Below are 13,840 nucleotides of genomic sequence, written 5' to 3' on the forward strand. Positions count from 1 at the left end.
TCTGCTGTACAACACACTAACCAACAATGACCGTATGCTACCCAAGGATGTCCAGAGTACTAATCTTGTTCTTATTCCTGACTCAAGCGATGAGTGCTATTCTACTACACTTCCTGCATGCAAATTGAGGCATCTGTTCTAGGGGGACAGGGGTGCAGAGCCTTAATGGAAGAGATCTGAGCAGATAACGACCCAAGAGGATGATATTCCAACATGATGGTTTGTATCATCTTTGGTTTCCGTGGGCTCTGCCATTGCTTCAGCCAACCTGGACTCCAGGCCATTTTCTCATATTCTGGTGCCTTCTAACAGTGTCTTTGTGTCAAACACTGTAAGATTGAAAGGACTGCAATATGTTAGTGTAACCATGGAAACTTTTGCTTTTGACTGTTTTCTTTCATAACTTAACGTTAAGCTAATAACTTTGTCTCTTTTCCTCCTAGAATTCTTACTATTCTTCAAAAACAAGTGACACTTTCCCTCATAGACGCATTAGAGGACACCTTGAAAATACAGGACCCATCAGAAGACACTTTAAGGTACAGATCAGCTTTTATCAGATGCATTTGTTAAATAAAATTGGGTTTTGATCCTGTTGAGTTCAGTAAAGAGACAGATTTGAAAGTATTAAATGACATAGAAATAGTGGCATCGTTGCCTAATTGTTTCTATTGAACTAATTTTGGAGGTAAGAAGGTCAGCAGAGCTGAGTTGTCCAGGATTGTATCCATACAGTTGAAAGAAATAAGTTAACTCCAAAGTTGAGAATGGAAAGTGCAGGAAGTGAACAATGACTAGAAAGATAATCTGTTCAAAACCAAGCTGAGCAGCTTTCTTTCCTTCTCCGAATATGTATGGAAGCCTGAACCACTTCCTGAAATTAGGATATTCCGAAGGCAGTACAATTCATGTATTAATACTATTATTTTGATGGCTTTTTCGTATAGGGATTTCTGGGGAACTAATGTTTTGTGTGAACCCTGCATATTGCTATCTATTCATTTTGGAAAAAGAAAGTAAAACTTTATTTTCAGGGTCTCAAGATGATAAAGGAGTGAGCAGGTGTATTACTTCCTGTGATAATGCAGTTTCTTTCTAAAACCTTTTAATTGTAAAATGTATCATGGGATCAGAAAACAAACACTTCCTTCTGCTGATAGTGGCATGCTATGCATGGATTGAATTAGATGTATTTATATCAGAAAAACACAACTTATACTCACTTTCTACTTTACAAGTACCCCTACTAATTATTTAACAGGAGTAAAATAACACACAGACTAGGTAGTGATCTTATTTTGTAGATAGGGGAATTGAAATAAGGCTTTGGGTAAGTTGAGTAGCTGGTGTTTTGGATGAAACTTTGAAGGGTGAGGAGGTTCCTCCCTCTCCCCTCCCTGAAACTAAACATAAGCGAACTGTTATGAAAGTTTTTGGGGCTCTCCTGTTTAGGTATGCTTTGCCAGTCAATCTGCCAGATAGCTAAGCTAACAGTATCAAAAAGGGCTAACTCTATTCTGGTGGTGGTGGTGGTGGGGTGGAACTTTTCCAATCTGAAGCTAGTAAGTTTAAAATGTCAGCCTGACATCTCTATTTTAACATGTAAGGACATCGCAGTCTCTTAATTGGTATCCCCTCTGTATTGTCAGTTGGTAGGGGACAGATGGATCATTAGCACTGGCTGCTGTATCATCATATCAACTACCTACATTGCCTCATAATATAAAGAAAACAAAAGGCTGCCTTAATTTACTTCAGCCAAGAATTCTGCTGGAGATCATGCAGACAGGAAAGTGCTTGCTTAAACTGTCATTGCCTGTGTATATGAAACCTGAACATTGCTGTATCCAGTGATCTGTCCCACAGTGTTTTAAACTTGTAGGGAAAACAGCATTTTCACTGGTATTGCAGTTTCCATATATGTACATTACCTTTTGTCACTGTCATGGAAACAGCATTGCTGATTTGACATCAGTTTCATCAAGTTCTCACATTGAGTTTCCTCCCTCATAACATAAAGGGTTTTTCCCTCTCATGCTGTTGCTAAAACCTGCCTAAGGAAGGCGATTTGATTCCTCTGTACTCAAGAGCCTTCCACTGATTATTAAAAACAAATAAATATGCTGCTTCTGGATACATAAAACGGAGGAGTTCTAGCTGAATAAGCAAAACCAGGGGTTTATTTAGATTATTTTTGCAAGACCATATGTTTTTCAAAAGTTTAACCTAGTACCAAAAATATTTCTAGAGCAGCAGTTTCATACAAGATCTGGAGAAATCGTATAAAAATTAAAAGGTCTTTTTTGTAGTAACACTTTGAAATGAATCACTAAGCCATATTTAAGTGGTATGTGCGTGGTTATCTTTTTGAACTAAACTCCGTTCTGTTTTACACAGTTCAGTGTATTAATGGCTGTGGAGAGAGTGAGCACGTGGTACCATGTAGCTGCTTGCTCACTCTCCTCTTGCTCCCACCTCCAAAAGGACAGGGAAAAGAATAGGGAGGACAAAAGCAAGAAACTTATGGAATGAGATGAGGAGAGTTAAGGAAAGGAAAGAGGATGAATAAAGAAACGATGCAGACAGTTGCTCACCACCTCCCACAAACTGACTGCCCAGCCAGTGCCCAAGCAAGAGCTCCCTTCCCTTAGTTTTTAGCCAAAACACTGGTGTGGTGTCAGTGCTGTTGTAGTCACAAATCCAAAATACAGCACCATGTGGACTGCTATGAAGAAAACTGACTCCATCCCAGCGGCACATTGGTATATGTTTGCTCTTACAGAGCTTAAAGCCATCGGTCCTTAGGCACTGTGATTAGTGTTACTTGTAAAATAGTCTTAATGTAAAAGTAGATGTCACTCTGGCATATTTTTAGACTGCAAGTGAACTGTTTTCTCCTGTACCTTAGACTACCTCATATTCCTCTGACCTGTGTATGAGTTCAGTACCTACATACCAAATGTATGATCTGTAAACTTCCTCTACAGCTGATTCTGCTGCGTTAATAATACCTCTATTTCTCTTCCTCCCTGCTTATGTAGATACTTGAGTTGAAACTTAAGTGTGTGTATAATCTCACTTTCAATATCTTGTACATTTTCTCCCTTTCCTATTTAGTCCGCTCCTTCGCTTGTTGCTGTACAAATGCAGTGACAGACCACTAAGGCCTCCTTTCTAGCCACCTACGTCAGAGCAGAGAACCACAGCAGTTGTGGGAGAAACGTAATGTTAACTGTGTTCAGTGGCTTAATTTAGCATTGAAAATGCCCTTCAGCTCTCCCTATGGTAGGCTTATATCTACTTAAGGAATTTACTTGCACCTAATTGTGTTGTGCTGAGACTCAGATATTCTTTTCAGTAGAGGAGTGAGTTAGCATTTAGTGGCCTTTTGCAAGTATGTCCTCTGCCCACAAGCACTCTAAGAGTAACCCTGGGGAACTGATGGGGACAGCTTCTCAGTTAGCTCCTACGTAGTAGGTGGGTGAAATGATTTTTGAAATAACAGGAACTGTGCATAAAGGAACCTCTGTTCTGTACAGTCCCTTCTTAGCTGTTCATCTTCCACACAGTGGAAAACGGTGGAAAAACTGGTACTAAACTTATCACAACCTCAGAGCATATAAATTTTTTTGTTGAAGTGATCCTTACTCTGTCAAAAAGACACGGATTTCACCAGAATAATTACATCCTGCTCAAAAAGGACTCTTTTTTTCCTCTTCTATACGTCAAAGTTGTTTGTAAAACGTGACAAATATTTTATATTGCCAGAATGTTTCTTATTTTCTGTATCTAAAAGACCATTGTTTGGTTGTCTATTTTTTTTTAATTTCAAGGATGAGTGTATATGGGGAAGTTTTCTGTCACTACTACATTTGAAAACTTAACTGTGTTACTGGAAAACTAAGTGAAATTATGATTAATGGGGGTTTCTTGTGCTAAAGTTTTTTACAGCGTGTTTTGTTGGAGGTCTGAGTGCTTAGGATAATAGAAACATTTTTATAACTTTTCCCATCAGTGTTGGTCTTGCTGTATTGCTCTTTCTGTGTATGTATAATGCCACTCACCTGTAAGCTTTTTGTTACTTCTGGTCTTCATTCCTGTTCCCATGCTAGGTTGATGTACAGTATTTCAGTCTGGAAGTGATAAAAACATAGAGTAATTTATGTTCAGACCATAAGATAGCGTAGAACTGTATGAAAAAGTCACACTGACTTCTGCTTAGCGTTACTGTTTTTGGCTCAACACCTTTGCCTGCTGCAGTCTAACATCAGTGAATTTAGTGGCAAGTGATGTTAGTAAATGTATTGTACAATGTTTTAACACTTTTCATTTTGCGATGAGGAAGATAGTTTCAGATGTTTTAAACAGTAAATACAATGTGGCAGTTCTGTGATCCACATGGTAGCTAGTAATCTGAAGAACAGCAAATTGAAAATAGAGGCTCAGCACTTGCAAATGCGGATTCTTGCTCAGAAATGTAGGTTTTACATGTGTATATAACTGTAAATATAAACTATTGAGTTTTGGTGCCCTCATTTTGTGCATTTTTTTCTCCCTACCCTTACAGAGCAACTTTGCAGATGGTCGTTTGCAATCCCATTATAAATCAGGCTTAGTACAGAAGGGTTTATATATTCAAGCTAAGTACCAGCGGTTACGTTCTGTTGGTGTAAGGGGATTTACCACTAATAAATTCAGAGATGGATTTTTGAGGAAAGAAAAGGTGAGTTGGCTTAATTTATTTTTCACTAAGTCCTTTTATAAAATGTGAATATTCAAATGATCTGCTCCAGTTTTTAAATCCCCGTGGAATAGCTTGGAGGGGATTTCTTGGAGTGTTGGCTCTTTGCACTTTCACAGGCAAACTTGATTCTGCACTTATTTTGTTCATGATTATGCCATAGGAACTTGCTGAAACATGTTTTGGATAGTTGCAAATCAGAGGCAGGCTCTGAGATTCTGTAGTTACTTGTGTTCTAGTATTTTCTCCTTGATCAGTTATTGATAAGAGAAAGTGGCCCTCTGTAAAAATGTTACATCCTCTCAGGCTACAGTTTTAAATTAACTTGAACGATATTAAGACACTTTTTGATTAAGTCTGTATTTCATCTCTTCTTATGTTGCCTTAAGAGTTCATCATGTGCTTTGAATTACACACTTGGAGTACTGTTCTGAATAAAGCATCCTGCAGTACATGGTGTCTGTAAAACAGCTTAAGCTCAAGCTGAAGCAATTAGGCACATCTGTCCTACACCTCCTGGTTTGTGGTGTGTATGGGACGGTGATAGTGTTGAAGTGCAGAAGAACTTTTGAACAGTATGAAGTGTTACAGCTTGTGGGAGGACAAGCAGTTGATCAGTTCTAATAAAGGATTTGTTTTAAGTATGATCAAAGTTTTATGGGGTTTCTCAGACATCAGAATTGGATTAGATGACCTACGCACCCTACTACCTGTTAAACAGGTTGCTTCTTGCTAAAGTATACAGGTGAATTGCTTTTAAATATGCATGGACTCCAAGAAGCTTGATCTCTGAAGGGTGAACAGAATTGGAATTAGTGGAAAATAGATGGAAAAGGTTTTTTCTAAAAATAACAAACCAGTAAAATGGGCATCAAGTGCCATAATTTAATTCTGTTGCAGTGAGCTTTTCCCCCATTAATTTCCAATGCTGTTCCTTAATTGGATATTAAGGTTCTTGTCTGGAACTTACTAAAACAATCTTAACAAAATCTGGCTCCTGGAGATTATGATTTGAATTAGAGAAGCATAATAAGATCTGAATATTGATTTTTGACCAATGAAGAAATTGAGTATAGTTGAGTTGAGGTAAAATCTTGAAGAATAAGTAGGACAGCCATTATCTTAATAACATACTGATTGCTGGTTAGGTTAACTCTTTAAAAAGCAACCATTCCTTAGATTCTAACATTTCCCTTATTTTGAGTAGCATAATAACTACATTTGTCCTTAAGATTTGTTAAACTGGTCAGAACACCTTCATGGTTTACTTCACCATTCCGAAATAATTGTGTATGCATCCTTTGCAGTCTTTACAGTTTTACTGTTCCAACCCATGACTGAAAGAATTTGTTACATACAATAATACAGTACTTGCAGGAAGGTTGGGAGCCTGCTTTTTTTCCTCACTGTTACTACTTGATGGTAACGATTGTTTTATTTTTCTCTGTAGGGAAGTTTAAATATTGGGACAGAAACCTGAACTGAGCTCTGATCCTGAAGTTGAAACACATAACACAGCAAAGGGAACACCTGTTCATTTTTTGCAACTTTGTCAAGACCTAAAATAGGATAAAGGAACTAACCCTGTAACTTTCTTGATTAAAAATAACTTTATTTTTCAGTAGTGGAATGCTGCGGAACTTTTTTTACAGTTTTAATAATTGCTTTTAAATTACAGTATTTGAATGAAACATTGTAATATGTACCTTTAGTTCCTTTTGCGTACCAGTCTCAAGTAAAGAAGTCATTGAAGGGAGTCTTTATTTATTGAATACCTTTTCTTCTAAGCATGATGTTACAGATGGAACTTGAGTTGTTATACCCAGAAGTTTATATGTTGGAAGTTTATTGCTTATGTAATAAAAGAAAAAGGAGAAAAAAAGTGCCTGAATTGTTTGGTAATAGCACACTAGCTCAGGATTTTCCAAGTAATGACCTTTTAGGTTGTGCAATAGATCTTACACCTCTGTTCAGTCATTTCCGTAAAACAGTATTTTGTATTACTTCATTTTAATTTAGTAATATTCTTGGCTTTCTGATGTGTATATACACTTGTAAATTGGTAGGATGTTGAGACAGTTTTCAGTATTTGATTAAAATGAACGAACAGGCAGGTATGTAATGTACTGTAGCAGTAGCTTATAACTGCACTGAAAGCATGCTTGGGTTTGTTAGAGGATTATTTGGTCCGTATTCAAAGTTATTCTGTCTCATTATATTTTTCTGTGTGACATTCTTAACCAAGCCACATGTTTTCTAATCTTTTTTTTGTCATAAATGATTTGGTGGTTTCCTGGATTCTGAAATTGGGGCCTGAAGTGTTTAGTTGCAAGAAGAAAAAAAAAAGGGCAAAAAATGTAAGTTTTTATAAGCATGTATTCTAACAAAGCTGTTCATAATTGAAACTGCTTTAAATGCAGATAGTTTATAACTTTGTCTAAAATCCCAGTAATTCTCTGGGTCACCATACTTCAGAGAAGAACACATTGTTACGCTGTACGCAGAACTCAAGTAGCTTGACATGTTTTTATAAGCAACTATAAACAATATTGTGCTTATTTCCTGTTTATAGCTTTTGCCTTAATATATAGTGTATAGTAGGGTTTTGTCTCTGTATTACAGATTTAAGACTTCTTATTCCAGGTAAATTAAAGATGCATAACAAGTAGTTTTCAAAGATGATGTTCTTATTTGTTTTAAGAAACATTTTTTTCATAATTTCTAAGTGTTAGCCATAGAGAATGCAGGCTAATCTCTGTTGTGGGTAACTGATCAGAACTCTGGTAGTGGGTAGAGGTAAGTGCAGAGATAAGGAAATTTGGTTTTGGTGGAAAGTCAGGATGTGATTATTTTTTTTGCATGCTTTTGTCATATTTTTTTTTCAAAATACCATCAGTAGAGAGACTGTCTATTGGAACTGTAAGTATGGCTCAGAACAGCTAAAATAGCGGCACTTAATCTTCAATTCATGGGGTGTACTGCTTAGTTTTCATAGGAAATAAGTAGGCAGGAAGTGTGCCAGATTCATTGATTTTTATGGTGATTCAACAATAACACCAGATGGCTTAAGTTTCTAAAACCCAAATTTTCAACTGAAGTAATTACTAAATGATTCAACCAGTTTTTCAGTAACTTTTTCCCATACATACGCAAGATGGGAAGCTAAAGGAAGGAGATTCCCTGGTCAAATGCAGCTAATGTTCTGCAGTTAAGAAATTATGCTGTTGGTGATGAATCTGGCAAAATTTCTCTGTGTATATTTACTGGGAGGTGGAAATAAGGAATTGAAACAACAGATTGAGTCAACACAAAGTGAATATGGAGTAGCCATGGTTAAGCAATCTGCTGTCAGAGGAGCATTGCGTGTGTCCCTGCAGGTTGGGGCAGGTTCTTCCTAAAGCCCACAGGCTCTATTATATTGCTCCTGAATGTGCTAAAGCATTGTAAAACACAGGTGAAACCATACATGATATAGGACAAACTACTGATTGTCTCACTCAACAGGATATTACTGTTTCTGTAAGCTTCCTGCAGTGTTCGTATTAAAGCTTGGAAGAAAACTCACTGTTGAGGAAATGAGAAAAGATACGTGAAGAAACTTCTGACGTGCCAGTGTTGCTAATGTTGCATGGAAGTAACTGAAGTAGTCGGACTTCAGCCAATTAATGCTGCTCTTTCATTTTTATTTTTATTGAAAAGCAGCTTTAAAAATGTGAATGGCTCCTGATTGTGTGCTTTATTTTACTTGTGCACAATTAGTTTTACTACAGTTTTATTACCTTCACAGTTTAGCTTAATTATTATTTCTGTAAATGTGAGCAATGTATTACAAACATGGTATTTTGGGCAAGTTTACTGACACCCCTCCCCTTCCCCAGCCCATCGTTGGTCCCAAGATGAATGCCATATGATGAAATGTAGTCCCCATTGCAGTTGCTTTAGCTTTTTTGTGAGGAGATTCCATCTGCTCCAATCACATTCTTTACCGATAACATTGCTTTACTAATTCAGGATTTTGTCATGACAAAACTTCCTATTTTACATAAATTTCATACAGAAAATTAATTCTGTGATTGAGTTAAGCGGTAGAGGCAGCTGAACTATCTAGTCAGTCTAGTGTGTGACTTACTCTGCTTTGTATCTTCTTTAATTGCAGACTTATGTCTCTATACTCATACACAAATCAGCCCATTTATTTTTTCAGCCCAGGGAAGTTCTAAGAATATTTTAAGGATATAGAGTGTTTGATTGAGAACAATATATTGAAGTTACTGATGGCTCATGAAGACTCGAGATGAGAAAACTAGTGTTAAGCAGAAGAAAGGTCAGTTTACTTGAATAACTTTGTGCCTTTCTATATTGTGACTGCATTGTATAAAATGCCCTCTGTACAAAGACTTAAGTAATATTCTAATTGTTGCATTGTTTCTAACAGGAGCATGGACTTGAGTACAGTTGTTTAATATAACTGCTTACTTTAAGTACGTGGGTAATCCTCAGCTCCAAAGGAAAACAGTGTTCCTTGTATTAGTAAAGCCTGTCACTGCATTTGCATTGAAAGGGCAAGTTAAGAATGTGATTGTCTAAGAGCTAGTTAGCTTTTCTGTTTTATACTTCTGTAAATGTGAATTGCCTTTCTGTTAATCAACTTGAAATGACTGCTAAATGCTTGTTGTTCATATGTGAACAATGCAGTTGTTCATATGTGAAACTTTTTTATTGCTATCCAAAATGCAGTCGTTTAATAGAGTCTTCCTTAAGTGTCTGAAGTAATAAGTAGTGATGTTAGCACTGACATTGCTGATCAGTTTAATCTCTACATTGATTAATTGATTGGGTTAGAATCCTCATCTTATGATTCTAAGCTTTTTTAATGTAATGATCAAGTTCACAGGGTTAACAGAATTCTGGGGCTAGTAAGAAGCAACACATTTGCAAGGTATATACAAGTCTGCCTTAACTCTAATAGTGACTTAAATGTTTCAAGTCACCTTACCTGATGAATTTAGATGGTCTTGAGACCTCAGCATGACTATCTCCACTCAGGTAACTAATAGCAGGGGGTGGGAGTAAATCCAGCTGATAACCAGTTGTCTGGCTATCTGAACCTGCTGCCTTCTGTCCCATGGCCTCGGTATGAAATGCTGAATTTTCTTTATATGAACTTGCTTCAAAAAAAACAAAACAAGATTACACTTCTGGGCATTACGAAAGGCAGGGTTTTCAAAAGTGCTTTTTGTGCTTTAGAAAGTCATTTTTCTGTCATGTCTTAGAAATTGATAGAGTTGCTTGGAGAAGATGATTAAAGATTATAGCAAAGATTAAGCTATGGAGACTTGATTTCTCAGTAGTCACTTCAGAAGACTGTAAACAGAGGGAGATTTTCAACTTCCTTGCTCTCTGAAGAAATCTCTTCCCGTACACTGTAGAAACATGCCTCTTGCCTTTCTTTAAGCATCTGAACAGCCATCTGCAAAGTTCACTACAGGAGAGCTCTCTGAAAGAAGGACTTCAGGCTTGCATCCTAATGAATCTGCCAGAATTGGATGTTTCTGCACATATCTGGCCCTTGACAGACTTCGTTCCCCTGCTGCAGGATTTGAAGATCGAAGGCTCCCTTTACAAAGGGGAGATACAATAAAAAGCCATTTCGAGATCTTTGAAAGCCTACTTGTAACACTCGGCTCCCTTGACATCAAGGACAGCAATGAACACTTAGATGAGTTCATTGAGATGAGATGTTTCATGCTTGGTGACCATACATTTTCAGTGTTAAGGTTTGAGAAAACCATTGTCATGACATCTGCCCCTTCTTTTTCCCCTTCCTTGCCCCAGTAGTTTTTGTTGGTGGAGGGTTTTTTGAGTAGGCATTTAGATGTGGTTTAATAGTTTTATGCTGCCTACCACTTTAACGTGGTTTTCTTCTGTTCACTGCTCTGAATTTTGTCTAAATCTCATGTTGTCTTTTTAATATTTCATTTTCTGTAAATAATGCAGTAGATGGCTTTTATTTTGTGACTGGCTCCTCTTATGTTTTTATTGTTGAAGGAAGAGACAGGGTGGAAACAGTTGTTTTTAGTACACTCTTCATGGGATAAAAAAAGTCTCATTGTTTTGTTTTAAGAATAGCAGGACTGTTTTTTTAACAATTGAATGAGGATGTGGGCTAATGTCCATTTCTAAGAAATATATTAATATTCACCTTATTTATTCTGTAGTTTCCCCTTCCACAAGGATCCTCTGAGTGTATGTGCACATGTATGTACATACGCATACACAACATGATTAGAAACCTTTCATGTAATTATTTCTAAATGTGGATGAAAAGTAACATTTTAAAACTACTGAAGATGGAGTTAAATGCAAAAGCGTAAGTCTGTAGTCTTTGGAGTCCACAATGGTGCTTTTGACAATGTTATCCCATACCTGAAAGTCTCACGTTAATAAGTATATATTAAGATGTAGGTATGTTTATATGTATGTTTAACATAGTTTCTATAAAATCAATGTAAATTTTGTTTCTACAGACAATAAATGTTGTAACAAGATTTTTACTTATAAATACATTCAATGATTTGATTCAGTAGTTTAGTATTTGGCATCACTTTCAGTGTTTTACTTGATGTGTGTAGCTGTTGGAAGGTTATTTATATAACTTGCTGCTTGAGGTTGAAGCTTTGATCCACTTCCTATGTACACCTTCTTGGCTAAAAGAAGCTCCCTATTTGCAGATATAAAACATGAGTCTCCCTTTGGGACTACCACAAAAAAAAATATTATTTAAGGAAGGAGGGGGAAAAAAAGCTCTGAAAGCAGTTATGTCCCTCTCTTTCTCAATGGCATTCAAAACCCTTAGCATCTCTGTCAAAGTTTGATTCCTGTCCAGTAAAGGGGCAGTATGGGTGAAAGCACACACTCGCCTGGCTAACTTCACCAAATTTTGCATTTAATAAACTAGTGCACATTTTTAAAGAATTCCTGTAATACATAAATATCATTGGTACTAGGTAAGAATAACCATGTTATCTCTTAATGCTAGAATTCCCTAACAAAGAGAAGCAGGAATGAGGTTTTATTAAGGAAATATTAACTCCTCCGCCCCCCGTTGTTAACATAAACTTGTCATAATCCAAATAATATTAGCCTTCACTATATGTAAGTCACTTTTTTAATAACTCCTAATCTTACTATCCTTGACAAAACAGCAAAGCAAAAATTCCAATAATGCTTGGGGGATGTAACGGTGATGCTTCTCAACTATTAGACTCTAGTCTTCAAAAGCGCATGTGCCTGATTGTGACCTGTAAAACATGCCGGTTTAGGTAGTTACTTTAAAAGTGATATTGATGAAAATTTGCAACTTCCATCTTCTCTAAGCAGCTCCTTAACCGTTCCTTTTCTAAATGTCTCTATCTCTGCAGCATATTCACTCAGCTTTCTTCTCCCACAAAGATAAGGTACAGAAATCATCTCCATAGGCTACAATGTTACTTTGATATCCCAACTGAGGGGTACCCATTACTGGTGCAGGCTTTATAGGAACACAAGATCCTACAGAAATTCTCTGGCTTGGGAACAATGGGAAGTTGTTTTGAAGGTACTATGAGTTGTTGTTTTTTTTCTCTGGTTTCCAGGACAGGACTTCACTGTGTTACAGATTTACTTGGTGAAAAAGCCAATAACTTCTCATATGTTGATTTTTTTTTTTAGTGTTGCTTCCTCAAAGCTGAGTTGAATGTGGGAGTCTGATTGCAAAATTGGCTTTCTTCCATGCATTGTAACATGTAGTTGGAAAACTCCCTACTTTGTGTTATTCCTTATCACTTCTACTACTAGTCCTAAACAGTTCTAGAAATGGAGCTACTGGGATGCACCGAGTTTCTCAGTTACAACATTTAATCCACCTTGAACTACACAGCTGGAGCCTTGGAAATAAAATTGGCATGCTAACAATAGAACTGTCTTAATTCCTCTCAAAGCTGGATCCATCGATTCTTCATAGTTTGACATGTTACTTGGGTCTGATAGACCTGAGCCTCACATGACAAACCAGCTGAAATCACCAGGTAAAAGCTGCTGCTTTTCCTGTTGCTGGCTTTGCAGAATTAAAGCTGTAACACTTACAAATTAAGTTTAAAGGCCCTTCTGCAATGAGTTGTGGATAACGGAAACCGGCGTTGTTTTATTAAGGTGTGTGGGAGAGAATGTGGGCTTTCTGGCAGTATGTGGCTGGCTAAAAGATGCTCTGTGTATGTATAGAGATAAAATATTTCTTCTATTCCCTGCAAGTTTTTGAACTCTGCCAGGGGCTTGCAATTCAGTGTCCTAGTGTTCCTGGAACTGGTACTGAGTTGGTTTGTTTCTCACTTTTCAGTGGAACTCCGAACTGGAGGCTGTCTACACCTATATCAAACCTGTATTCCATTGTATTCCTTTTCATAGCTGAACTTGCTTTTTTTTTTTTTTTTTTTAAGTTTTCTTTAAAGTGAGTATTCTAAATTTCTCTAAATTGAGTATTCTTCAGAGAGGTTTTATGGTATAGGTTTTATAATCTCTATAACTATAGAGGCTTTATAACTAGATTTTTGTAAAGGATAAGAATTAAAGCCAAGCTGCTGGAGCACATGAATCAGTTCTGATGTCCCATCTTGCTACAGCAGGTAAAACAGTAAGTTAAAATGAAGTTTTCCTAGCTGTGAAAAAATAAATAAGATTCTTCAATCAAGAAGAAATCTGTAAACATTTAAGGTTCTTATCAGTGAAACTCGGTTATTTTTTTCTCCCAAACAGCTCTCCACTATCATAGTTTAAAAAAACGTGGATGTCCATGCCCAAGGAGTCCCTTACTTCTTTTCCCTTGGGACTTTCTCAGCCCCAAAAACCTTTTCTCCAGCTGAACTCTCTTGGGTGGGGCAGGGGAAGGCGCTTGCATTCCTGACGCTCTTCTCTCCGTACCCCAATCACCTACCTGAGGCTGGTACAGCTCCCTTTGCTCAGCCTTTCACTAATACTGGAAGCTGTTACCTACGCCGTGCAGCAGTTTAGCCTTTAACCTGCTCCCTCCCGCCGCCCCCCCACGCGCCGCTGAGGGTGTGCGTT

The 13,840-nt window shown here is 37.2% G+C and overlaps 1 protein-coding gene across 1 annotated transcript in view; it reads left to right on the forward strand.

Moving 5' to 3' along the window:
- BCLAF3 (BCLAF1 and THRAP3 family member 3) overlaps positions 1 to 7,413 on the forward strand; it is a 30,221-nt gene extending 22,808 nt beyond the window's left edge. The window contains exons 10-12 of the mRNA XM_040532235.1: positions 444 to 539; positions 4,568 to 4,723; positions 6,192 to 7,413. Of these exons, the coding sequence (XP_040388169.1) occupies positions 444 to 539; positions 4,568 to 4,723; positions 6,192 to 6,221 (282 nt within the window). The 3' untranslated portion in view covers positions 6,222 to 7,413. The remainder of the gene's footprint in view (positions 1 to 443; positions 540 to 4,567; positions 4,724 to 6,191) is intronic.
- Positions 7,414 to 13,840: the final 6,427 nt, after the last annotated feature.

Source organism: Cygnus olor, chromosome 1 (genome assembly GCF_009769625.2).
Source record: "Cygnus olor isolate bCygOlo1 chromosome 1, bCygOlo1.pri.v2, whole genome shotgun sequence".
Lineage (NCBI taxonomy): Eukaryota > Metazoa > Chordata > Aves > Anseriformes > Anatidae > Cygnus > Cygnus olor.